This window comes from Mercurialis annua, linkage group LG4, assembly GCF_937616625.2.
Source record: "Mercurialis annua linkage group LG4, ddMerAnnu1.2, whole genome shotgun sequence".
In the NCBI taxonomy this organism is placed as follows: Eukaryota; Viridiplantae; Streptophyta; class Magnoliopsida; order Malpighiales; family Euphorbiaceae; genus Mercurialis; species Mercurialis annua.
Genome location: NC_065573.1, coordinates 36,479,725 through 36,506,076, shown reverse-complemented (window position 1 = coordinate 36,506,076; position 26,352 = coordinate 36,479,725). Strand labels below are relative to the sequence as shown.

Sequence of the window (26,352 nt, the reverse complement as noted above, 5' to 3'; positions counted from 1 at the left end):
GGGAGAGTTGAGGGTCGAATTTCTGACCTTATACACTGGCGAAGGATTCGATCATTAAGCCAACGTATTAATATTAATTAGTTTCAATTTAAATTAAATAGAATTGTATTTTATTATTATTGATATATTTTAAAACTGAAATTCGAGATTGAGAGAATTATAGGGACCATAATAAATAAATATCATGGTCTATCCTTTCATGTTTGTAAGCAAATGATATTGGAAAATGATTATTGTGTAGTTGAAAATGATCCAAATTAGAAATCTAAATTGATGGCCTATGATGATGATAATGATATGATAGGCCATAGGATAAGAGTTTCCCATTTTCACCTAACACACAACACTAACCTAACTCCATCCCTAAAATTAAAAAATATCACATTCATGTCTTTTTCTTCATTTTAGTATTTCATTTGAAAAAGGTTTAAATATGATCTTAAACTTTTGATTAAATACTATTGATATTTCTAACTCTAATTTGATCCAAGATAGTCCTTAAACATATAAATTACGTGCAAATCAGCTCTTCATATAGTATCTTTGGTATTCCATCAGAAAAGGGGTTCATTTGCATCAATTTTATAAGTTTAAAGATTCGGTTGCAGCAAGTTATAGTTTAAGGGTATTAATCTTCCTTTATTAAAAGGTTAAGGGTGTATAAAACCTTTTTGCCTGTATATTTCTTCTTTGTTAGTATTTCAGTGGGACGCTGTCGTTTTCTTGGCCTGTGCTCTTTCCTTTTAGAGGAAATTAAACAAAAGACTCTCTTTTCTAATTTATTTGCAATGAATACCTCAATTTTAAAAATTTATTTTTTTACCTCATTTTTCTATTGTTTTTAGTTGTACTCCCAACTTAATTTAATTTATTTGTATTTTTACTCTCCTTCTTATACACACATGCACACCTCATTTTTCTTTTATTTTTCTCTCTCTTCCTTTTCACTCTTTTTCTTTTCTCTTTCCTCTTCTTCCTCCTTCTCCTTCATCTTCGTCTTTTTCTTCTTCTCTTCATCTGTAACTTTTTTTTTTCATTTTCTTCCATTGAATATCTTAGCAAATTCTATTTAAATTCCCTATAATTTATTTAATATATTCGATTTATAACACAAACAATCAGAGATCTAAAACAAATAAGAAATCAAAGATGAAAAAATCCATCGTGTCCGTCTCAGAGAATTTGAAGCAACAGAATATTACGCCATCGTCACCGTCATATCCTCTTATTCTGGATCTTCTTCTTCCTCTTTCTATTTTTTTATGTATTAATTTTTTGTTCATACGTTTGAAACTATTGTAAACTGTTTGAAACTGTTTTTAAGAAATCGTTTTAAATTGTTTGTTTGAAACCTTTATAAACTGTTGAAAACTTTATAAACTGTTTTAAACTGTTTTTATAACTAATTTAATTTTTTTATGAAATGTTTGAAACTGTTTTTAAAATTCGTTTGAAACTGGTTGAAACCATTGTAAACTGTTCGAAACTTTTATAAACTGTTTTTGAAATTTTTGTAAGTTGTTTGAAAATATATATTTTAACTGTTTGAAACCTTAGTAAACTGTTTGAAACTGTATTTAGATAAAGGTTGCAAATTGTGTTTTATGAAACTGTTTGAAACGCTTGTAAACTGTTTGAAGCTTTAAAAAAAAACTGTTTGAAACGCTTGTAAACTGTTTGAAACCTTTGTAAACTGTTTGAAGCTGTTCTTTTGAAACTGTTTGAAACACTTGTAAACTGTTTGAAACCATTTTATAAACGTTTTTTAAATGATAATAAAACTGTGTTTTAAAAACTTTTGGAGACCGTTTGAAACTGCAATTGCAACTGCATTTGAAACTGTTTGAAACCGTTTTTAATAAATTTTTAATGAGAACAAATAAATTAATAATTTACAGTTTTCTTTGTTTTTGGAGAAAGTTATGATCGTTGGATTTGAATTCGAAGTGAAATTTGAAGCGATTTGATTACGAATTAAACATTCAAGCGGATCGGAAACTAAATTTGGAACTTACAATAAATGTTTAAAAAAATAATGATAGAATTAGAGAAGTCAGTTTGTTTAATTGTTATGAGCTGAAGATTTTGAATTAAATTGCTGAATTGATAGTTATTTTTTTTGAATGAGTTGAAGAAGAAGAAGAAGAAGAAGAAGAAGAAGAAGAAGAAGAAGAAGAAGAAGAAGAAGAAGACGATGACGAAGAAGAAGAAGAAGAAGAAAAGAATGTAAAGTACAAATGGAGTATAAAAATAAATAGGAGAGTAAAAAAATAAATACCTGATATGTTAGAGTAGAGAAATCAAGTTGAGATTTTTTAGTTAACAAATGCAAATATTTTCACTATTTAGGTATTTTGCTAATTATCCCTTCCTTTTATTCTCATTGGACCATCACATCTGCGTGAAAGAGTGGGAATTTGGCCCACTTCGTGTTAAAACTAGACTTATTATAAATCTCTTTCGGATTAGTAGATAAACTGTAAATAAATAAATTTTTTATTTAGTAAAGATGTGATTGGGGAGGTTGTTGGCAAATAATCGCAAGTGTACGATATCGCTCAAGTAATATAACTTGGAAGACCAAGTATCGATCCCACAGAGACAATGGACTTAATCACTAATTTCAAATATTCTTTAATCGGCTAGCTAGAAAAATCAATAGGGTTTTGTAATTTAATTAAACTAATATAAACTGAAAACAAATAATAAAATAGGGTTTAAAACAATAAGATTAAAAAGTTCAAGGATTGATAATCCCAAATAAATAAGTAAAATTATGGAATAGGATTTTTTAGTGATTTTATCGCGAATCGAGCTATTCTAAAGCACCGAATCCCGCCCTCTCAAGCCTCAAAGATCCGAATAAAATCACAACCTAATTAACTAACCAATTATTAACTCGCTCTCACGATATTAAAACTGAATTAAATAATCAAATTATAATTATGAAGCAAACTCAACGACTACCTAAATTCCAACCCGCTCTCACGGCGTTTTTCTCTAAGTTCTTAATTATCTATGTCTATTTAATTAACAATCTCTCAATTAGTTAACTAAACACAAAATCATGAACTAAGTAGCTAATTTAATCCAAGCAATAAGATTAATAATTAAGACACGAATTAACACTAATCCATCCAATCCAAGTAATTACCAATTTATAAGTTCATATCAACCCTCGAACAAGGGTTTTAGTTACTCATATTAAAACTGAAACAAAACAAGAAGGATGATGAAGAAGAAAGCATAATTAAACAATAAATACCGGAGTTGTCAATCTCGGAGAGAATCGTCTTGATTAAGCTTGAAATCTTCAACAATCGTCTTGCAGAAACTAATTATAAACTACTTATAAACTGCTGAGAAACAGAAAACTAAAACGCTAATCTAAGAGAAAATAATTAAAACTAATGTATTCTAAATTATTCTACATTATTCTACATATTAAATTGAGGCTAATACAAGGTCTTTATATAGTAGGAGAAGTTCCGGAGTCTTCTAATTTGTATTGCAAATCAATTTGTAATAGGAGTTGTAATTGTGAGTTGAGGAAGAATTTCACTCCAAATCAAATCCTGAAGCATGCGTGTTTTACTCTTGTTCCGTTCGGGAAGCCCTTGGTTCCGTTCGTGACATGCCTAATTTTCTTCTTTCCCGAACGGAACAAACCATTCACGTTCGAAAAAACTGTAGACCGAAAGCTTTGATATCAGATTCCTTCTTGAGTCCCGAACGGGACAAGGCTTTTCCGTTCGGGACACAATTTCAGCTGCGAAACTACTAACTTCAAAACTTCATAACCCGATGTAGAAAACTCCAAATGAGTCGGTTCTTGAACCGCTGGAAAGCTTAGGATGTCTACTTTATTTCTTATGAAGAACATAAAGTCATTTGAAGTCATTATCTGCTCCAAAATTGCCAATGAATGCGCCGGGGTCAGATTTTCATGTGTGCAAATGTGCTTTCTTCATTCCCAAGCTTCACGACCTCGATCTAATCCACGATTTATACTCTTTATTGCTCAAAATGCTCCATAATCACTAAATAATCCTTGAAACACTAACACACACCATAAAGCATAAAAATACTAAATAATGTATGCATAATACGATAAAAGTGATTAAATACGCTTAGAAACGACTCGGAATATAGGAGTAATTTTACTCCTATCAAACATCCTCACACTTACCCTTTGCTTGTCCTCAAGCAAGAAATAAATCTTACTCTACAAAATATGTTAGAAAACTTAGCACAATCTTAAAAATATATCAATAATAGAAATCCCCAACCCTATGAATAATATGAAAAACAACCTTCTAAAACCAACAACTAAATAGTGATGCAATCAAATAACAATAATAATTTTATGACATAATTCAATATAACAACGGTTACTAACTCATTAGTACAGGGTCAAATTGAATCTCACTTCAAGCTTTACTATCACTTACGGGACATGGAAAATAATCAATTTCTCACTTAGGCAAATCATAGCACAATTTAGTAAAAACTAAGCTAATGGCATCAATATTTCAACAAGTAGGGTATATAACAAAGAAAGCTCACAATTGAAAACATGAATACTCACCATAAGCTTGCTCATAGTCCCGGACTCCGCTACTTGATTCGGTAATCAACAAAAATCATATGGTCTTTTATTGGGTTGTAATGTGGCTAAGGTAAAGGGTAGGTAACAAGGTTAAACAAAGGCTAATTATCAACTTAATATACTATTTATTACTACTATTAACTTCTAGGTTGATCTAACTCCGGTTTTGCGTTTATGTGAACTTATAACTTTCTTTTATTTTTGAATTTACGCTCTACTCATTGCTTTTTGCAATCTCAGAATTTTTCTCTTTTTGAAGCTTTTTGTTTGCAAATTTCTATCTTTTTTTTTTTCTTTCTTTTTCAAGGCGTAACTTTATCTTTTAAGCACAATGTAGTTCACTTTCTCTTTTCATTAATCTCGAGTTATTAATCACCTATATTTATCATAGTCATAACAAATAATATATAAAGTCGATAAGGTAAACAAAAGAGGTAAAGCATAGAACGGTAAAGGGTAAAATACGGTAAAAACAATAAAAAGGCTTAAGGCTCAAATTGGTGTAATCTAAGGGATAAAGGGTAGTCTATTTAAGTGGTTTAAAAGAAAGGTTATACCTAATTGCCATAATCATCTAATTGTTGAAAACTCAATCGTGTAACTTTAAACGGACACCGAGCAAGTTCTAGGAATAAAACATGAAATCAACACTCACAACAAGAAAATTAAGCTCAAAACTCTCAAAAGTGTGTAGTGTTATGCCATAAACTCAATTCCTACTTAAATTATGCTACTCATGCCAAAAGTTAAAAAACGACTATAAAAATAAACAATCAACATGTCATGAATCCGCATCAAGTTATTCAATAATGTTTCAACGATTTGAACAAGTCTAAATTTTGAATTCACCCTTATTTCATCGGATTATGTCAACGAATTATTAAGTCATTAAGCAAGCATCGCTTATTAATTGTCGAATTAAGAAATCGCGTTCATACATTCATCGATTCGGGAAAATCTAAAATTGACAAATTTAAAAGATAACACCAAATCAACTAACACTTTCATATTTAAAAGACAAAGATTTAAAGCGATACAAGACCTTGAAATAAACTAATTTAACACCTAATACAATCTACTAAAATACAAAAACACAAGAAAAACAACAATAATAAAAAAAAACACAAACTAAACCTAAGAAAACATAAATAAAGAAACAATAATAAAGAAATAAAAATCCTAACTAAACGATATGTTTTTCCCCCATCCTCACACTATTTCATGCAATGTCCTCAGTGTAATGAAATAATAAAAAAAATTTGAAAAACATGAGTGTAAGATGAAAGGAAAATAATACCTCTTGGGATTGCCTCCCAAGTGCGCTTTAGTTAGAGTCTAAAGCTTGACTCTTCGCGTAAGGTTGCTAAAAATACAACCTAACATGAGGAAGCCGTCTTGGTAGCATCTTCTTCCTCTTTTTCCTTGTTGGCTCCTTCAAATAAAACTCGGATGATATAGAGTATGCTTGTACTCTATAGTAGGGAACATGAGGAGTATGAAGCATATTCATATATTTAGTATTATTTCCATCATACTCGGAATCAAACCCTTCTAAGAATGGATCTTTAAAATCAAAGGTTTTATTAAATTCCTCGTAGAGTACCGTAATACCAAATTGCTCTCCACTTTCATTATTTAAGCTCATGGATGTTGTAATTGGGTGGAAAATCGGAGTTTCAAGTTCACCATCCTCACACTGTTCTTTTTCGGCATCTACATGTACCTTTGTTGGATGATGTCCAACTAAGGCATTGACATATGGAGTTTCAGCCATCTCATCGTCACTATTGATCGGCACATCGTCAACTTGAACCACCTTCGTAACATATGGATTGTCAAGTGATTTTCCGCTTCGAAGCTCAATTACTTTTACTTGCTCTTTTAGATTTGATTCTGTTGTAGATGGTAGACCATCTTGAGCTATATTTTGAATCAAAATAGCCAATTGAGAAATTTGCGTCTCAAGACGGTGGTTGACCGCGGCTTGATTTTGGAAACCGGTTCTCATCTCCTCAATGAATTCGTCAATCTTGCTTCCTTCATCCACATTCCAATTTTGCTGAAAATCCGGTGATTGTTGTGGTTCATTATCAAAGTTGGAATTGAAATCCCATTCGTTTTGATGTGGATGATAACTTGAATTAAAGTTCAAATTTTCATTGAAGTTCTCCCAAGTATCGTTCCAACCATAAGTTTCACTAGCTTGCCATTGATCACCCATATAGTTGGCATGTCCATTCCAATCTGGATAGAGTACATGACAGTCAGCTCGAGTATGACCAAAATCCCCACAAATTTCACAGTTATACTGAAAATTTTGGTACTGCATATAATTTTGATTCCATGCCATTACTCTTTCCAAAATAGGTACACCAAAAACAAATTGAGGAAAAACCAACAAATATCAAATTTCCTGCACACCCAAAAACAAGAACACCCCACGTAAAATCCAATAAACACAAAAAAAATAAAAATAAAAAACAGAAAATAAAAGCTAACACAATCAAGAATATAATACTCTTAATTTATTAAATACGCAATTGTCCCCGGCAACGGCGCCAAAAACTTGTTGGCAAATAATCGCAAGTGTACGATATCGCTCAAGTAATATAACTTGGAAGACCAAGTATCGATCCCACAGAGACAATGGACTTAATCACTAATTTCAAATATTCTTTAATCGGCTAGCTAGAAAAATCAATAGGGTTTTGTAATTTAATTAAACTAATATAAACTGAAAACAAATAATAAAATAGGGTTTAAAACAATAAGATTAAAAAGTTCAAGGATTGATAATCCCAAATAAATAAGTAAAATTATGGAATAGGATTTTTTAGTGATTTTATCGCGAATCGAGCTATTCTAAAGCACCGAATCCCGCCCTCTCAAGCCTCAAAGATCCGAATAAAATCACAACCTAATTAACTAACCAATTATTAACTCGCTCTCACGATATTAAAACTGAATTAAATAATCAAATTATAATTATGAAGCAAACTCAACGACTACCTAAATTCCAACCCGCTCTCACGGCGTTTTTCTCTAAGTTCTTAATTATCTATGTCTATTTAATTAACAATCTCTCAATTAGTTAACTAAACACAAAATCATGAACTAAGTAGCTAATTTAATCCAAGCAATAAGATTAATAATTAAGACACGAATTAACACTAATCCATCCAATCCAAGTAATTACCAATTTATAAGTTCATATCAACCCTCGAACAAGGGTTTTAGTTACTCATATTAAAACTGAAACAAAACAAGAAGGATGATGAAGAAGAAAGCATAATTAAACAATAAATACCGGAGTTGTCAATCTCGGAGAGAATCGTCTTGATTAAGCTTGAAATCTTCAACAATCGTCTTGCAGAAACTAATTATAAACTACTTATAAACTGCTGAGAAACAGAAAACTAAAACGCTAATCTAAGAGAAAATAATTAAAACTAATGTATTCTAAATTATTCTACATTATTCTACATATTAAATTGAGGCTAATACAAGGTCTTTATATAGTAGGAGAAGTTCCGGAGTCTTCTAATTTGTATTGCAAATCAATTTGTAATAGGAGTTGTAATTGTGAGTTGAGGAAGAATTTCACTCCAAATCAAATCCTGAAGCATGCGTGTTTTACTCTTGTTCCGTTCGGGAAGCCCTTGGTTCCGTTCGTGACATGCCTAATTTTCTTCTTTCCCGAACGGAACAAACCATTCACGTTCGAAAAAACTGTAGACCGAAAGCTTTGATATCAGATTCCTTCTTGAGTCCCGAACGGGACAAGGCTTTTCCGTTCGGGACACAATTTCAGCTGCGAAACTACTAACTTCAAAACTTCATAACCCGATGTAGAAAACTCCAAATGAGTCGGTTCTTGAACCGCTGGAAAGCTTAGGATGTCTACTTTATTTCTTATGAAGAACATAAAGTCATTTGAAGTCATTATCTGCTCCAAAATTGCCAATGAATGCGCCGGGGTCAGATTTTCATGTGTGCAAATGTGCTTTCTTCATTCCCAAGCTTCACGACCTCGATCTAATCCACGATTTATACTCTTTATTGCTCAAAATGCTCCATAATCACTAAATAATCCTTGAAACACTAACACACACCATAAAGCATAAAAATACTAAATAATGTATGCATAATACGATAAAAGTGATTAAATACGCTTAGAAACGACTCGGAATATAGGAGTAATTTTACTCCTATCAGAGGTGAAACATAATATTTGTGATATTCTAGTTTATTAAAAAAAATGAAAATAATAAAAGTTGAAATTCTGAATTCCTATCGAAGGTGGGAAGGAAAAACTAGTTAAAATTGTAGCTCAATCTGTGCTAAATTACATTTCGAATAGTCTTCTCATTGTTTTATAGTAGTATATATTTGTGATGAACTTAAAAGGATATGAATTCTTGTTTATTAGTAAAAATAATCAAGTTTAGAATATGGGTATAAACTGGGTTTAATAGGATTAATTTTGCGTTCCTTAAAAAATTAGTGGAATGAACGCCGTGCTCGTGGCTTAATGTTTCCATTTTGGCTAAACAAACTCGAAGACTTATTAGTACGAGGGATAATGTTGATGTGGGTGTATATGCGAAATTGGATTTTTTTTAATAAAATAGATCGATGATCTGGATAATAACAGTTTTGTAATTATGTCCAAATTGAAAATGTGCGAGTTAGACGAATTTTTAGCCCAATTTAGACCTATTGTCTGGAATTTCCTTATAATTTTAGATTAAGGTTTTATTATTTTTGGTATTTATATTTTTACTATTTGAAATAAGATGTAAAGATTTGGTATCATTTTGGCTAATAGTCCGCATATATATCAATGCAGAATGTTTTTATCATCGCTCATCGGGATTATTTTATAAATATCTTAAAAATGTAACTAGTACATTTCATATGATACATTTGATGATTTCAAAGAAGAAAACGATACTATACTATTAATTACATACATTAAATTCATAATAATTATCCTCGCTAGTACCAATTTGAATTTTATAGTTACCCATAATTAGTTCCTTTACCCTAACATCCTTGATTGTGAGCTGCATTAATAGTTACAAAGCTCATTATTAACCTCTTCATTCAAAAGACATTGATGGAACCATTTACAACTTAAATATACTCCTAATTAATTTGATTTTCAATCTCATAATTTGCAATTTCTCTAATATTTAAAAAGAAATTTAAGTATAGCTGGAAGTCAATCTTTGTTACATTCAAAGACTAATTAATAGTAATAAAATCCAATTAGAAATTCTTTTAGAAATTCATAATAATAAAAGGTAAGCAAATTAACTGCATATTTCTTTCTTTATTTGTCCTAGCACTTGGCTAACAAGTAAAATTCAAAAGCAAACCACCAATTAACTCAATTTCCCTCTAATTTTCCTCCAATTTTTTCCAAGCCAATAATCAATCTCAACAAAGGAATCCTATTTCCACTAGTATGGAGATTATTTAAAAAAAAAGGTTAATTATATATAAAATCACCACCTTTACACGAAATTGCAAAAATAACACGACCTTTAAAACGTGGCAATTCAGGGCACCACCTTTCATTTCTTTTCAAAAATAACATGGGCACATTTTTAGTGGCGTTTTTGCTGACGTGGCATGACACAGACACTCCCATTGGGTGTCCAAGTCAGCAAAATTTTATCTAAAAACGTGCTCATGTTATTTTTGAAAAGAAATGAAAGGTGATGCCCTGAATTGACACGTTTTAAAGGTCGTGTTATTTTTGAAAATTCGTGTAAAGGCGGTGATTTTATATGTAATTAACCAAAAAAAAAGACCCATTAAGTACATAAAGAAAAAAAATACAAATTTATGAGCAATTAAAATTAAATGAAAGGAAATAAGTGCATGGTACTCCAAAAATTGGCTAAATATTAAGTCAAAATGTTAAACTTATCACCCTAAGGAAAACGGAATAATTAGATACGGATATGACAAAAACAATATTATTATAAAATTTTCTATACTAAAAATGAAGTTTTGTGCCTGAAATGTTAAGTTTTGACATATTTCCGAAACAAATATTATTGATCGAATGAAATGTCCATACTGCCCAACTTATATCAAGGAAACCGCGTATTTCATAAGAATTTCACCACTCTTCAATCATAAAATACTAGGGTTCACTCATGTGAGAGCGGTCCACGGAAACCGGCGGGCCCGGTAAGAAATTTTGCCAAAATTGGTAGGTTTTTCCTTTCATGCAAAGCATATCTGAAGAATTGACTGTGTGATAGGTACTACGTGTGATGCAGTTGATGGGATGAAAAAAAGAAAATAAAAAATGAGGAGAAAACTAGAAAGAATCCAAAGTGTAAACCCAAAAGAGGAAAAACTGAGATTCAGATATCTCAACTTTATTGGGTTTGATTTGGTGTTCATTTGTTGTCCTTATTTGGAATTCTTCTGTTACTCCTTTTTTTGTTAATAAATTCTCATATTACACACCATTTTCATTACAACCTTTTTTTTATATATTTTATACAAAAACAAGAACTACACAGAACAATTAGAATGGAGTTTGCAATGGGGAGCTATGGTTCTGGTGCTTCTGGTGATGAACAAGATACTTCCAACTCTAGAAGGGGCAAAAAGAATTATCATCGCCATACTTCTCGCCAAATTCAGCTGCTCGAAACGTATGATATTAATCCTTTTCCCTATTTTTTTTATTTCAGTTTTTTTTTAATTTTTTTGATCCTGGCATATGATGTTTGCTTATTTCTTGCATATTTACTTTTTTAATTAAATTTATTTAAAAGTGTGTTTTAAATAAATATTGAACTTGCGATCGTTTTTGATAGTATCGGATTGTTATCGTTGTCGTTTTCTTTATGAAATACATTTTTTTTTTGAGAAATTGATTTTACTATTACTATGTGAATGTATGTCTACTGCCATCAATTCTTTCTTAATTATCTGTGATTCTGCTGTTGTGTTTCTGAAGTTACCAAGTTTTGTTAGCTTGTAATAGTGCATTAAATTCATTCTTTGTTCATAAGCATAAGCGTTCATGTGCCTTAAATTTACTCTTAAATGTTGTTTGGCTCATGTTCTTTATGTTTTTTCATTTTTCATTAATGTGTCTTTTTCTTTTTTCTTTTTAGGAAGAGTTTATTCATGATTCTCAATGCATAATTAATTGTAGGTAGTTTATGTGTGGACTACAAAACTAAATTACTAGTATTATATTATCCATCTCCTTCCTTTTATGTTTTTCTTATTTTATTATAACAACTTAATAATTAAGTAACTGAGTAATATTATAAATTTTATTTTCTATAATTCAAAATTTTCAATATTGAATTTTCATATATTCTGTATTTGGAATTCTTCAATAACAATATAATATATCTAAAGTTTTTAATATTGTGACCTATCTATTAATTAATTCAATTGCCTTGATATAATATGTTAGGTTAAAGAAAGGCAAAACACATTTATGTGGACCCTTTTCAAAATTTGATCCTTCTATTTTATTTGTCAATATTGAATCTTTACACTTATAATTTTTTAGACATTAGGTTCTCTGTTATGAAAATGAAGTGTGTGTATTTCACAGTTCACATTGTTTACATTAAATTTTGTTAAAATTGAGTCTCTACACTTCTATTATTGTTTAAATCTTTTAATCGTTTTTTGTTGGTTTAACTAGACATTATTAACACTTTTTGAGGCGGATGGACCTAATGTCTATCAAATTAAATTACAATCGACTCTCTGATAATTAATATACATGGTAGATCAAAAATTTATTAATTATTATATTATTAATTTATTGAATTTGTATAGAAAAATTATAAAAAATATAAAATATGCTTTAAAACATCTGCATTCATAAACCTAATATTAATATTATATTATAAAAAAGCCACCTAAATACACTTCACAATTACTTAATCCAAAGAATATATAACTTCGTGTTCAATTCAAAAAAATTCAACTTGATATTAAATTAAAAAATAATTATCAAAAAATTGTATTCATAAAGTATAACTTCTAATATCTTTTTATAATAACTTCTCTTAAATTTTCTCAAATGAACAAGAAAATTATAATTTGATAATATTCAGTTTTCACCTTACGTCAGGCTAGTGTTGCCCAAATAAATCATCAATTGCTATATATTTTTTTTAAAAAATCTCTCTAATAATTAATATTCATATAGAATATATTTTAAATTTTAAATTTTATTAATTATAAAATAATAGAATTATTAAGTATCTGACGTGGAACGAAGTTGGTTTGCTCAATTTTCAATTAATTATTAAAATTATTAATTTATTGAATATTAACTATTAGAGGTGTATGTAAGGACTCAACTTATTCAATTTATAATAGAGGGACCCAGTTCAGAAAAATATGAAAAAATAAGGATCCAAAAATGCGTTTTGCCAAAGAAATTTAACTCTTCTTTTAAAGCTAGTGTAACTAATTTATCTTGAATGCCAAAGTCAAATTTCTATGCTAAAATAAGGGAAATTTATATACATTGTGTTGTAGATTTTTCAAGGACTGCCCACATCCAGATGACAATCAAAGGCGGCAATTGAGCAAGGAACTTGGTCTGGAGCCAAAACAAATCAAATTCTGGTTTCAAAACAAAAGAACTCAAACAAAGGTATATGTAAATATATGTGTTGGCATTTATCTATTTTTACACAGGTTCATGAAAATTGTGAGCTGACATGATTGATCAGACTCAGCATGAAAGAGCAGATAACTCGGTTCTTCGAGCAGAGAATGAAAGGATTCAATGTGAAAATCTGGCCATAAGGGAGGCACTCAAGAATGTTATTTGTCCTGCTTGTGGAGGTCCTCCTTTTGGAGAAGAAGAACGCCAGCGTAGTTTGCACAAACTTCAGTTGGAAAATGCACAACTTAAAGATGAGGCTAGTTCTTTTATTCTTTATTTTATCTTCATATATATAGAGAGTGAACATTGAACCAGATTCGAGTCCAATCGAAACACCATTGAACTCATCTCGATTTCATTCTAAAAATTAGAGACTTGAACCTCCACTCGAACTCGATTATCAATATACTCAAGGATTTCAGAGTTCTGATGCTTTGTCAGGATTATTTTTGCAGCATGAAAAAGTATCAGCACTTCTCGCGAAGTACATCGGAAAACCAATTCTGCAAACCGATCCAATGCTTTCTACACACGGATCGCCCTTCGAATACATGGCAACAGGTCTTCCAAGTCAACGAATGCAAAGTCCTTCTCTTGACCTTCACCTGAATTCATCAGCATTTCCTCCTGACCATTTCTCAATGCCTTACCGATTTAAAGGAATTTCCGAAATGGAGAAGGCGCTCATGTGCGAAACTGCAGCTAGCGCCACCGAAGAGCTACTCAGGCTCTTGCAAATCGACGAGCCTTTGTGGACAAAATCCCAGTCTGATTCATCAAAATGTGTTATTCATCGCGACAGCTATGATAAAGTATTCCCCAGAAGTAGTCACTTCAAAGGCTCAAATGCACGGATTGAGTCGTCGAAAGAATCAGGAATTGTGGCAATAAATGGAATTAATCTAGTGGAAATGTTCCTGGATTCAGTTAGTACCGATTTCAGAATTGGTTATGATATTAAATTATTTTCCTGGAAAATGGAGTAGTATAGTAAACTGAATCAAATTCTCTTATACTGCAGAACAAATGGGCGGATCTTTTTCCGACACTTGTTACGAGAGCTAGTACAATTCAAGTAATTGACACAGGAACGATGATGTCGGCAAATCGAACTAGTTCCTTGCAACTGGTATGCAATTTTCACTCCCTAAATACTTTTAATGCAAAGCTAGCCTTATTAGTTTATATGGTACCAATAATATATCATTCTGATACCGAAACTTTAATTTATATCAAAATGGTATCGTAAATTTAATTATATTTCTAGCGATGCTCCTTATACAAATTTAGGGGGATGCATATCGATGTGGTATATGCGAATTGGAAAAATAAGTATTGTGGAGCAATGTGTGGAACTAATTAAAGAGATTGAATCGCAGCTGTATGAGCAAATGCATATACTATCACCGTTGGTTCCACCAAGAGAATTCTACATTCTTCGACATTGTCAGCAAATTGAGGCTGGCATGTGGATTATTGTTGATGTATCCTATGACTGCTTCAAAGAAACTATTCCTTCGGCTCGTGCTTGGAAGCTTCCTTCTGGATGCATGATCGAAGAAATGCCTAACGGTTGTTCCAAGGTAACTAACTCACATTTATGAACTATTTCAGTTCTATCTATGTGGCTGTTTAAAATTTATGATTACTGTTTTATCTCCCGTAAGAGATTTATCCTGCTTGAACAGGAATTAGTTTGAATGTGTCGGCTCATTATTAAAACTCTTCAGGACACGTCATGTACCTATAGAAAAAGTATTTGAATGGTACCTAAATTTAATTATATATTTCAAATAGGTATCTAAACTTTAATTTATATCTTTTAATATACCTCATTTCAATTTCTGGAGAAAACAACTCAATATATTTCGACGAATTTAAGATCCTGTATTGACAAATCGGCTGAGGCATATTTTAGAATATAGTGTCACATTGGTTGTCATGCTAAAGTCACTTCAATACATGACAATATGACAACTGACATGATAATATATTCTAAAAATATGCTACAGCTAATTGTAAATTGATTAAATTTGGTCGGAAAATATTAAAGTACATTCACCTCAGTCAAAGTAATTTGAAATATAGGGTTAAATTTTGATACTATCCATCCATTTAACTCAAAACCAATTAGTTCATTTTTGTGGAGCTAAGTATGATGAATAAAACCTGAGGAGTTACTAATTTTGGTTATATTAAATGCAACTGAATTATATCATGTAATGATCCAAAATACAAACGACAGGTAACTTGGGTAGAACATGTGGAAGTAGATGACAAAACTCAAACTCATAGACTCTTCAGAGATCTCATATGTGGAAGTTCTGCATTTGGTGCTCAAAGATGGATTGCTTCCCTACACAGAATGTCCCAAAGGTTGGCTCTCTCCTTCAGAGAAACTTCGCCTACTCAAGAACTTGGTGGAGGTAATTCATTAATCTAGTCGCAGAGAAACTTATCGAGTCCTACATTTTAAACTTTTCATTTTGTACTATACGTAAAGTTGGATTTTCAAATTTATCGAGTTCTACATTTTGAACATTACATTTCGAACTTGTTGGATGTTGCGTATACGTAGGAATTACGTCATCCGAAGGCAGAAGAAGCTTAATGAAACTATCCCACAGGATGGTGAAGAATTTCTGTTCCATGTTGAGTATGTCATGTAAGTTGGATTTTCCACAATTGTCTGAAGTGAATAACAGCGGAGTTCGAGTTTCGGTTCGTAAAAGCGTCGAACCGGGGCAGCCTGGAGGCACCATTGTGAGCGCTGCTACCTCTCTTTGGCTTCCTCTCCCGCCTGAGGATGTTTTTGATTTCTTCAGAGATGAGAAAAATAGAGTTCAGGTCAGCTTCTTAAATTTGGAACAATATTATTCTTTTTTTTTTTGGTACAAGAAAGGAGGCAAAAGCCTAGACAAAACTAATTAAGAACTCTACGCTCATAAGAAATCCCTTGCATATCATGAAATAACCATGGAATAAGGCTAGTAGGAGGCTGTTCATGCCAGTATATACCAATGCTATTATCATGCATCATAGAAGCAAGGTGGTCTGCAGCCATGTTTGCCTCTCTGTAAACATGTGTTATAACAACTTCCCAGTCCAGCTTAAGAAGACCATGGATAGAAGCAAGGAGGCCTGAATAACCAGCTGCATAAGAACTAGAATTGATCTTCTCAACTACCAACGAGTTGTCCACTTCAAGGAGAACTTTCTTAGCTCCCAACTTCCACCCAAGCAAAAGACCATGATAAACACCTCTAAACTCCGCTCCAATGACCGAATCATTGCCGATGCACATCATAAAACTGCCGAGCCAATTACCGAGCGCATCACGGGCTAACCCTCCTGCTTTCGCAATCTTCGTCAACGGGTTAAAGGCCCCGTCGGTGTTAATTTTAATCCAACCATTATCCGGCCTCTTCCAATTGATAGACACAATTTTATAATTCCTCAGATGATTAGTCCGAGTCTTGCTGCTAGTTTCAGCCTTGATAATGTATTGGACCATATCATCAATCTCTACAATCAGAGAAGCAATGGAATTCCTATCCCCCTCAAAGATAAATTTGTTTCTCCATTTCCAAATTACCCAAAGAGCAACTCCAAAAACAATATTATTCTTTTAATTGCGTGTTTATATATATATATTGAGAATTTAATAATGGGTTTTTTGGTTATAATTGTGGTAACAGTGGGACATTCTGTCCAATGGAAACCCAGTTCATGAAATTGCACATATCTCCAATGGAGCTCATCCTGGGAACTGCATTTCCATCATTCGGGTAATTTCCAAAACACTTTATAATATCATATTGAGCGGAACCAAATCTAGCTATTTAATTATATTAGTATTAGATTTGGTTCGGTTCGGTTCAGTTCGGTTCTTGCATGCCATACTCGGCAGAACATCTAGTAAAAATTAATTTAATTAAGGTGGCGGGTTAATTATGAAACAGCCATTTATACCGTCGGAGAACAACATGCTGCTACTACAAGAGAGCTGCATAGACCCATTAGGATCATTAGTAGTATATGCACCCATCGACATCCCGACAATGAACATAGCAGTCTCCGGCGAGGATCCGTCGATGATACCGATTCTTCCGTCAGGTTTTGCAATATCCGGGGACGGCAGACCAGCTGACAAAGCAAATGTTGCCTCCACAAGTACAGGAAGACCATCAGGTGGCTCACTTCTAACGGTAGCATTTCAAATATTAGTTTCAAACCCTAATTCATCGTCGTCGTCATCTTCTTCCATTTCTACTAAGGAGATGAATATGGAGTCTGTGGCCACTGTTAATACTCTTATTAGCTCTACTGTTCAGAAAATTACAGCTGCTTTGAATTGCTCTATCTTGGACTGAGATTTTATTTTTTAAGTCTTTTTTTTGTTGTTGTGGTAGTGATTTGAGTTTATTACATGATAATAATAACTAGCTAGGAAAAGGAAACTAAAGTGTAGTTTATGAAATAAGTTTTTTTTGTAGTTTGATGGGTGTTTTGTAACTCAGATTGAATTCTTTATTTGGTTCAAGTGTAACATTTTTCTAATTTCTCATTATATTTTATCATTTTCATATATATTTTTTCCCACCAGTTTAGCATCTTTAAATTATTAGAGCATCTACAATGCAATGTTAAAATGGAGTTTTGATGCTATAATTTAGCATTAAGTCTTAAAATACAACTCCAATGCAGTGTTATAAGAGCATCTCCATTGCATGTTGTATTTTTTATGCTATTTTTAGCACAAAATAAGATAAAATGCTATATATATTACATATTATTGAAATTCACTCCATTGCAAAATGCTAAACTAAATGCTAAATTTATAATTTTATAAATGATTATCATTATTAATGGCAAATCAGTAAATAATTTAGATATAAACAAATTTGGCATATGCTAAACTTTCTAACAAATTTGGCACAAAGTTTAGCATATGCTAAATTTAGCACATGAAATATAAGTGCAATGGAGATGTGTTTTTTATATTAAATGCTAAATTATAGCATTGTGAGGTATTTTAGCACTAGAGTAGAGATGCTCTAATTTGTGCTAAATTTAGCATATACTATATCACATGCTAAATTTAGCACAGACTATAACATATGCTAAATTACAACAACCAATAGCATTTCTTTATTAATTACAATTTACAACGGTTATTTTTTTTTTGCATTTATTATTTTAACATTTTTTTACCATTTTATTTTCTTCATTTAAATTTTGTGCTTCAATTTAATTTTACAGTCTCGATTTGATTTTTTTAATAGTAGACCATATATTAATATAATAAAAAAATTTATATAAAATATTTTTATATAGTTCATCGATAATTCGATTTTTTTACTTATTTCTTTTGAAAAGCTCATTATAATATCAAAACAAAAATTACATTAATTTTTTTTAAATTATAAAATAATTAGGAACTTATAAAATTCAGAATAATTATCTTAATAAATGATTATAACACTTATTTTTAATTTTGTACATTGGAGAAAAAATTAGAATGCTATGTTATTTATAGCATTTTAGCACTTTTTCATGCTAAATTTAGCATAAAAAATAGCACTCCATTGGAGATTATCTTAGTTTAGTAGGAGAAAACAGCTCTTATAAGCACATTGTCAGAAATTTAGGCCTCGCTTGGTTCGTTTTATAGAAATTTCTGGAAAATATAGTTCCTGACAAGTTAACTTCTCAGGAAGTTTCATAAATGTTGCTTGTTTCGATTTTTACTTCCCGGGAAGTACGAAATTGATTTTAATATAATATACTAAATTTTTAATTAAAAGACATAAATGTCCTTTGATAATTTTTATATTGTTAAATAAATAAATATTTTTTAAATTGATCAATAAATAATTTAATTTTTGCTGATTAACTCTTATTTTACGATTCAAGTACTATTTGAGAGAGTTTTTAAATATTAAAATTTAATAACTATATTTTTTTTATTTGAATTTTATAATATAAAATATTTAATAAAAATATTTAATTTTATTATAAATAACAATTATAGAATAATATAAGTATATTTTTTGAAATAAATAAAATTATTTATATTAGAATTTTAAAAGAAAAAAAAGAAAGAGATAAGGTTAAATTTGGAAAATCAAATAAAAATATTAGGGAAGTTCTACTTACTTGAGTTTTGCTAGGAAAGTTACTTCCCTACTTAAAGGGAAGTCAAACATCCAACTTCCCGGAAAGTAAAATATAAAAATTGAACCAAACAAAAATAATTTGCTACTTTTCGGAAAGTAAAACTTTCCTAACCTATTTATCCCCAACCAAGCAAGGCCTTAACTTGCAAAATCACTGTGATAATACAGTTTTGAGAAATAAAATTAACAACCACAAATAATATGAAGAAAGGAAGTTACTTCCAATTTTGGATTAATTGCACTATCAATATCCAAACTTTATCTAATACATCAAATTTAGATAATTTTCACTAACCATTTACAATCGTGTCCTTATTAATTTGTATCTCAAGTATTTTAAACTTCTACTATTTAATAATTTTATTGTCTCCACCATAAGTAAATTAACTCTGTTAGTTTTTTCCTATGTGGCATCTGATTTAAAAGTGCATTCGATGACATGTATGCCCATATTATTATTATGGCTTAATACATAGTTTGACCCCTGATCTTGTACCCTTTTACCCATCTAACCCCTAAATTTAACGTCTCACCTATCGAATCTCTGAAGTTGTTAAATAATCCGATTTAACCCCTGAATTTGATAAATATGTAAGTATTGAACCCTTCGTGTCCACCTGTCACTTGAAATGTTCTAGAAGAAATTGTGTACGGAGGGGTTAAATGTTTACGTATTTATCAAGTTCAGGGGTCAAATCGGGTTATTTAACAAGTTCAGGGGTTCGATAGGCGAGACGTTAAGTTTGGAGGTTAGATGGGTAGAAGGGTACAAGTTCAGGGGTCAAACTATGTATTCAGCCTTATTATTATTAAGAGAAGTTATTTTTTTTAATTCAAAAATCTCCATATTTATAAACTTTACATTGAGAAATAATTTTTTAGCTATATGTAGTCATACATGTCAACAAATATATATATTTTCTAACTCAAATTTTATAATTAGGCTATGACTGAAACAAAAAAATAATCAATTAGATTAAAATTGACAACATTAAAAATCTCAATTATAATTAATAAAAATCATTTGGATTTTTTTTATTCATTAGCTCCTATTTTATTTTTGGACCTCACTGATTGATGATGTTATACATAGGTGTATTCATCATATTAATAGAAGAAATTTAGTTGTTTAAAAGGGTTTAGAGTCGAATTTGGTGGAGGCATGACTTTCCATCAATAAGATGGAATTCATTAAATTCCAAGTATTGTTTATAGGTGATGCTTCGATATGCAGGTGGGTTAGTCTCGTCTACAAGATCTTGGGCCAGGCTCACCACTGTGTTCAATGACGGGCCCATAAACATTGGCAGAGTCACCCTTCTTGCTTCGTTGTTCACAGTCACTCGATGTACTACACTCTTGTACTTGCCATTTGTTAATATCTGTCCAAAATTAAGTATATATGTCAATCCGAATTGTGGATTTTATAATTAACGGTTAAATTGAATTTACAAGCCATGCTTTGGGTAGAAAAATGGGTAATTTACACAAATCCCTCAAAAGTGGTCTACTCTAACATTTTTATTTCAGCTTTTTATTTTTTGCAAAAATCACTCAAAAAAATAAAAAAGTTTCTATAAATCCCCCATAACCCAAAATAAGTTGGGTTTACCATAAAACATGACAAGCTTACCCTTATATATTTAACACGTCAACAATTACAACTGCCAGTATAACAGAATACATGCATGCAGCATACTTGTTAATGTAAGTGAATGCATGCATGCGTGACATGCTTGTTAGTTTAACAAACTCAATAAAACAACTATCTTTCTAGTTATACTAAATAGGTTGAAAATAATTAAACAAATTAAAAAATTATGAGTGTGCATTCAATTATATCAAGATAAAAAATATATTAAACATATAAATAAATAAATACTCGTTAAATATTTCAATTTATTTTTTATAGAGTAAATTTTTAATTAATTAATTTAATTTAAATAAATTACTTTTAAATTATAATAAATTTATTAAAATTTTATTTTATATTATTTTACTTTAAATTTACATTTAGTTAATATTAAATTTATATTGAGTTTAAGTTAATTTTACATTCATTTAATTTTAAATTTACATTTGATTTACATTCAACATAAATTCAATGTCAACTTAATGTAATTTTTTTGGTCAATTACTATAAATTTAAAATTAACTTGGTGCAATTAAACAAATTTATTAATATTTAAAAAATTATAACGTGATAAATAAACTAATAGTAAATTGAAAGTACACTGTCTATTTTTCCCGTGGTGTTTAGTGTAAAACTTAATGTGAACTTAATGTGAACTCAATGTGAACTTAATGTGAACTCAATATGAACTCAATGTCAACTCAATATAAATTTATTTATAAATATTATAAATTTAAAACTAACTTGGTGCAATCAAATTAATTTATTAATTATTTAAAAATAAATTTCTAAAGTGATAAATAAACTAATAACAAATTGAAAGTAAATTATGTAAGTTTTCCGCGGTGGTCGGTGTAAACTTAATGTATACTTGATGTGAACTTAATGTGAACTCAATGTAAACTTAATGTTAACTCAATGTGAACTTAATATGAACTCAATGTCAACTCAATATAAATTTATTTAAAAATATTATAAATTTAAAACTAATTTGGTGCAATCAAATTAATTTATTAATTATTTAAAAATAAATTTCTAAAGTGATAAATAAACTAATTATAAATTGAAAGTAAACTATGTAAATTTTCCGCGGTGGTCGGTGTAAATTTAATGTAAATTTGATGTGAATTCAATGTCAACTCAATGTAAACTCAATATCAACTCAATGTCAACTCGATATGAACTCAAAGTAAATTAATCTGAATTAAATTTTTAGTAAAATAATTATAAAATTAAAATTAACTTATTTTAATCAAACTAATTTATTAATAATTTAAACTATCAAAAATAAATTTATTATAGCTTTAAAAATCTGATAATAAATTTAATTTAAGTTATAAATTTAAATTTAAATTATTTATTTATAATTTATACTATTTAAAATAAACTTTTAAAATGACGAATAAACTAAATTGTTATCTAAAAGTAAATTATCTAAGGTTTTATTGAAATTAAATAGAAAATACTGTTAGAATAAACTTAAAATAACCATAATGTAATTCAATGTCAATTTAGTGTCAATTTAATATAAACTCAAAGTTTACTATTATTTTTAATGATTGTTGGTATTTTTTTTTCGTGAAAAAAGAAGAAGAGCATGTTTGACAAATATTTAATGAACATTTGTGGGGAAACAAATAGCAGGTAGGGGACCATGAAAAACAATTGGTGTGCAGGTGTGAACAAAAATTAAACGAGCCGGTAAAAATTAAATTAGCATGTAGGGACCATGGGTAATAATCATGTGGTAATACTTCATAAGCAAATAGAAAGAAAATAGTGGAAAAATAGACAATATGGATAAGATAGGAATGACATTTATAAAAAGGTAGCATGAATTTGTTTTTGAAAAATTGAGGGATTTTTGCAAAAAAAAAAAGTTGGGTGATTTATACAAAGTTTTGAGTTTTTGGGTGATTTGATGTAATTTTCTCTAGAAAAATTACATGGAGTGAATGTTTCAGGATTAATTTCTTTTAAAGAATTACACAAGTGGTGTATGAACTTTTTATATTTTAGTGTTTTAATTTTTTTTAAAAGCCTGTCAAATAAGTGCTTTAGCTACTCTTTTTTATCACCGGATTATTAATAAGATCAAAATTATTTTTTATTGTTTCATTTTTATAAATATAAGTGTAATGCATTGTCATTTTGTAATTAATATGACATAAAAAAAGTTTTTTAAAAAAACAAAGCTTATTTTTTTTATAACATGTGATAAAAAACGGCTAACATATCGATTAGATACATTTTGAAAAATTGAAACACTAATAATAAAAGTTTACACCACTGATGTAATTTTTTCTCTTAAGAAGATTGGACTCTTTGCATAACTAATACTCCTACGAGCTATGTTGCACGTAAATGAAACATTAACGAACAAAAATGATAAAATAATAATTTTTACAAACATATAATTTTAAATTTTAAATTTTAGAAGTTTTTTAGAAATAAAAATGAAAATTGCAAGTATAAGCATTTACAGATATACCTCCAGATGATCAGCAACATTAACCAAAATCGAACCCGGCTTGAGATTGACATTGAGCCACTTGCCATGGTGCTGAACTTGTAAACCGCCGCTCACATTTTCTATAATGAAGACGAGCAGACTTGGATCTACATGAGGACCCTGCCCAATATTTTGTTTCTCATAATTTTGGAGTGGTGGATAGTCATTTGCTGTAAAGAAATCATACCCTGATTTCAATTTTAATTTCTTCTCTATATAATCTTCTTCAAGTCCCAGTCCTCTTAACACTAATGATAGAAATCTTAAATTAGATTCTCTCATTTCTCTGTATTTTTATTTATTGTGATGTGCGAATTTGGATAGTATAATTTGTGATGTTTAATTTCTGATGTTTAATTTGGATTGAACTAACTCACATCTTCGTAAATCATTTGACTGCTACAATGCGCTAGAAGATGATCTTGATTATCATAATCATGAGTACTCATCATTAACTTTTGAAGAAGCAGAAAGTAATTGTGACGAGGACACCGATTCCGTCCGCCGTTCATTATCCATTGCCGCTCGCCAACAATATCATGCAAAATGAACCCATTCGGAAGAGCAACCACCATCCGTTAGCAAAGGCTACAGGATCACATACAGAAGTAGCATGTTCTCCACTGCCTGCGCATCCACCCACAGTCTCCTGCATCTTAACTAATTTGACAGGTTTATTAAAATTGATTTGTGAGACAAAATTATGCATGCAATTGGAGTATTACAGGTTTGCTCCACTATACTCATTTTACTTTATGGTTCTATTTTGGATTTTTTTAAATGCAATTCACCAAATTAGTCTCCTGTTTGTTCATATGATTGTTTGTTTTTGACTTTGTTTTTGTTTTTTACTATTGAAATTATAATTATTAATATTGGTAATGCTAATGACTATTATTGGATTCAGTTTTTTAAATCTATCCAATTTCTTACTAAATTTTACAAATAATTTGATAAAATAATTTAGATCTGATGAAATTATTTGCTAAACATATGAATCAACATTTCTACGAAATAGTAACTTTTCAAAGAGGTTAATGAATTTCAGAGACTATCTTTTTGTTAAAAACTCATTGTTTGAAACAATTAACCAAATGATTTGCAATTTAGATCTAATCAACATTACAGTTCATATATTTCTATGCTTTGATAAAATTACATAAACAGTTTTTTTTTAAAAAATAACCGCCATCTTACCAATTGTTGTTTCTGCCTTTTGCTAATGTCCAATATTTTATTTCATAATTTAATTTAAAGTTGAAGTGTTAATTATTCAACTCATAGTTATAGAATTTTATAGAATCTGAACTGGTTTTTGATAAGGAAATATATATTTCTTATTAAGTTTTACCTATTAACCAAAAGAACAATTTCAAAATTGCTACAAGTTACAATTAACAATTTGATTTAATTGGATATTTCATATCATTGCCAATTCTTATCAAGTTGATTTTGATAATTTGTTGTTTCTATTCCATCCCCAATTGGGTGTTTATTTTCTCTTTATGAATAAAATATCACATAGAAATACTATTTTATAAATTATAATTGCTAATATTTTCTTTTTTTTTGTGTTTTTTGGTGTTTTGGACATGTACATCTAAAATGGGATCTCCAAGCATTCATTCTCTCCATCGTCAATTGATTCAATCATGTGTTTCTACAAATCAAGGTGATATTTATATTATGTCATTATATGTCAACAGTAAATTGGTTTTTCTATAAGTAATTTATTTATTTTTGTTGCTACCGTTCGTTTAGCAAATTATGCAAGTTTTGCTTTTTAATTTGTTAAACGAATGTGTATTTGGATGGCTCAATTAGTAGCCGTGAAGTCCACTTTATTTTCCTATGTTTAAGAATGGTTCATCACCTTCATGAGGTGGCCATTCTTCTCATTGTTATATATTGTTATCTTTGGCAAAAAAAAAAAAAAAAGTCCCAGTCCTCTTGAAATCCCTCTCAGTAATTCCATTCCTACTTCTCTCACTTTTTGGCTATATTCTTGTATAGTTTCACTGTTTTTAAATGCATTAGAAAACAAGAATTGGCTTCATTAATTTATCAAAAAAAAAAGAATTGGCTTCATTAAATTAATATCATGCTTGTGGATAATAATTTATTAGTTTTAGTGGCGGAATCAAAATAATAAAGAAAGATTCGGTATATTAGGGAGGGACTAGGGATAGCGTATACGATATGGTACGTTTTCAAGATGAATTGAGGGTAAAAATAGTTTCTAACCGGAAAAAGATGGTGTGAGAAATAAAGAAAAAATGACGCCAAAGAAAAAAAAAGATTATAAAAAACAATCATGACTTACAACACGATTGATCCGTCATCTTACCTCTTAGTTCTGATACCAATCATTTTGGTGAAAATGATTAAATTAAATTAAACAACCTTTGATTAAGGTCATATGTCTAAATTAGCTCAAACTTTTTCGATCTTGAAAATTTATAAATAATTTATTCATATAAGTAGATGTAAGTTATATGTAAAAAAAGATATCCATTACACTAAAGAAAATAAATTAAATCATAAAACCAACCAAGTGAAATTTTATATGTTGCAAGTTCAACTTTAGAGAGTAGATATCCAAGCCAATCATCATTTGAAAAATAAATTTCAAATGTACAGCGAGAACTTTGGTAAAAGAAATAACTTTGCCAGAAATGTCCGAATTTTTGATAGTTTGATCAAATGCCTAACGAGTAAAAAGTATTTACAAAATGATAAAGA

The 26,352-nt window shown here is 29.9% G+C and overlaps 2 protein-coding genes across 2 annotated transcripts; one reads left to right on the top strand and one right to left on the bottom strand.

Annotated features, from left to right (window-relative positions):
• The first annotated feature begins 10,685 nt into the window (after positions 1-10,685).
• LOC126678808 (homeobox-leucine zipper protein ROC8-like) lies at positions 10,686-17,812 on the top strand. The gene is made up of 11 exons (XM_050373714.2): positions 10,686-10,813; positions 11,155-11,289; positions 13,154-13,271; positions 13,351-13,542; positions 13,742-14,212; positions 14,308-14,415; positions 14,666-14,869; positions 15,532-15,712; positions 15,865-16,133; positions 16,985-17,074; positions 17,249-17,812. The coding sequence occupies exons 1-11, from the start codon at positions 10,686-10,688 to the stop codon at positions 17,657-17,659; spliced, it is 2,307 nt and encodes a 768-aa protein (XP_050229671.2). The 3' UTR covers positions 17,660-17,812.
• Positions 17,813-20,566: 2,754 nt separating this feature from the next.
• LOC126678652 (2-oxoglutarate-dependent dioxygenase 19-like) lies at positions 20,567-24,185 on the bottom strand. Its single transcript, XM_050373548.2, has 3 exons — positions 23,984-24,185; positions 23,590-23,858; positions 20,567-20,847 (listed from the first exon to the last, which is right to left on the bottom strand). The coding sequence occupies exons 1-3, from the start codon at positions 24,183-24,185 to the stop codon at positions 20,605-20,607; spliced, it is 714 nt and encodes a 237-aa protein (XP_050229505.1). The 3' UTR covers positions 20,567-20,604.
• Positions 24,186-26,352: the final 2,167 nt, after the last annotated feature.

Excerpts from the sequence above, each read along its gene's own strand:
- LOC126678808 (XM_050373714.2), top strand. The coding sequence starts at position 10,686 with ATGAAATGTCCATACTGCCCAACTTATATCAAGGAAACCGCGTATTTC. Across the intron at positions 14,416-14,665 it reads GAACTAGTTCCTTGCAACTG|CTGTATGAGCAAATGCATAT; the intron begins GTATGCAATTTT and ends ATTGAATCGCAG. Across the intron at positions 17,075-17,248 it reads ACTGCATTTCCATCATTCGG|CCATTTATACCGTCGGAGAA; the intron begins GTAATTTCCAAA and ends ATTATGAAACAG.
- LOC126678652 (XM_050373548.2), bottom strand. The coding sequence starts at position 24,185 with ATGGTGGTTGCTCTTCCGAATGGGTTCATTTTGCATGATATTGTTGGC. Across the intron at positions 23,859-23,983 it reads AATGATTTACGAAGATGTGA|TGTTAAGAGGACTGGGACTT; the intron begins GTTAGTTCAATC and ends TTCTATCATTAG. Across the intron at positions 20,848-23,589 it reads ATGTTGCTGATCATCTGGAG|ATATTAACAAATGGCAAGTA; the intron begins GTATATCTGTAA and ends AATTTTGGACAG.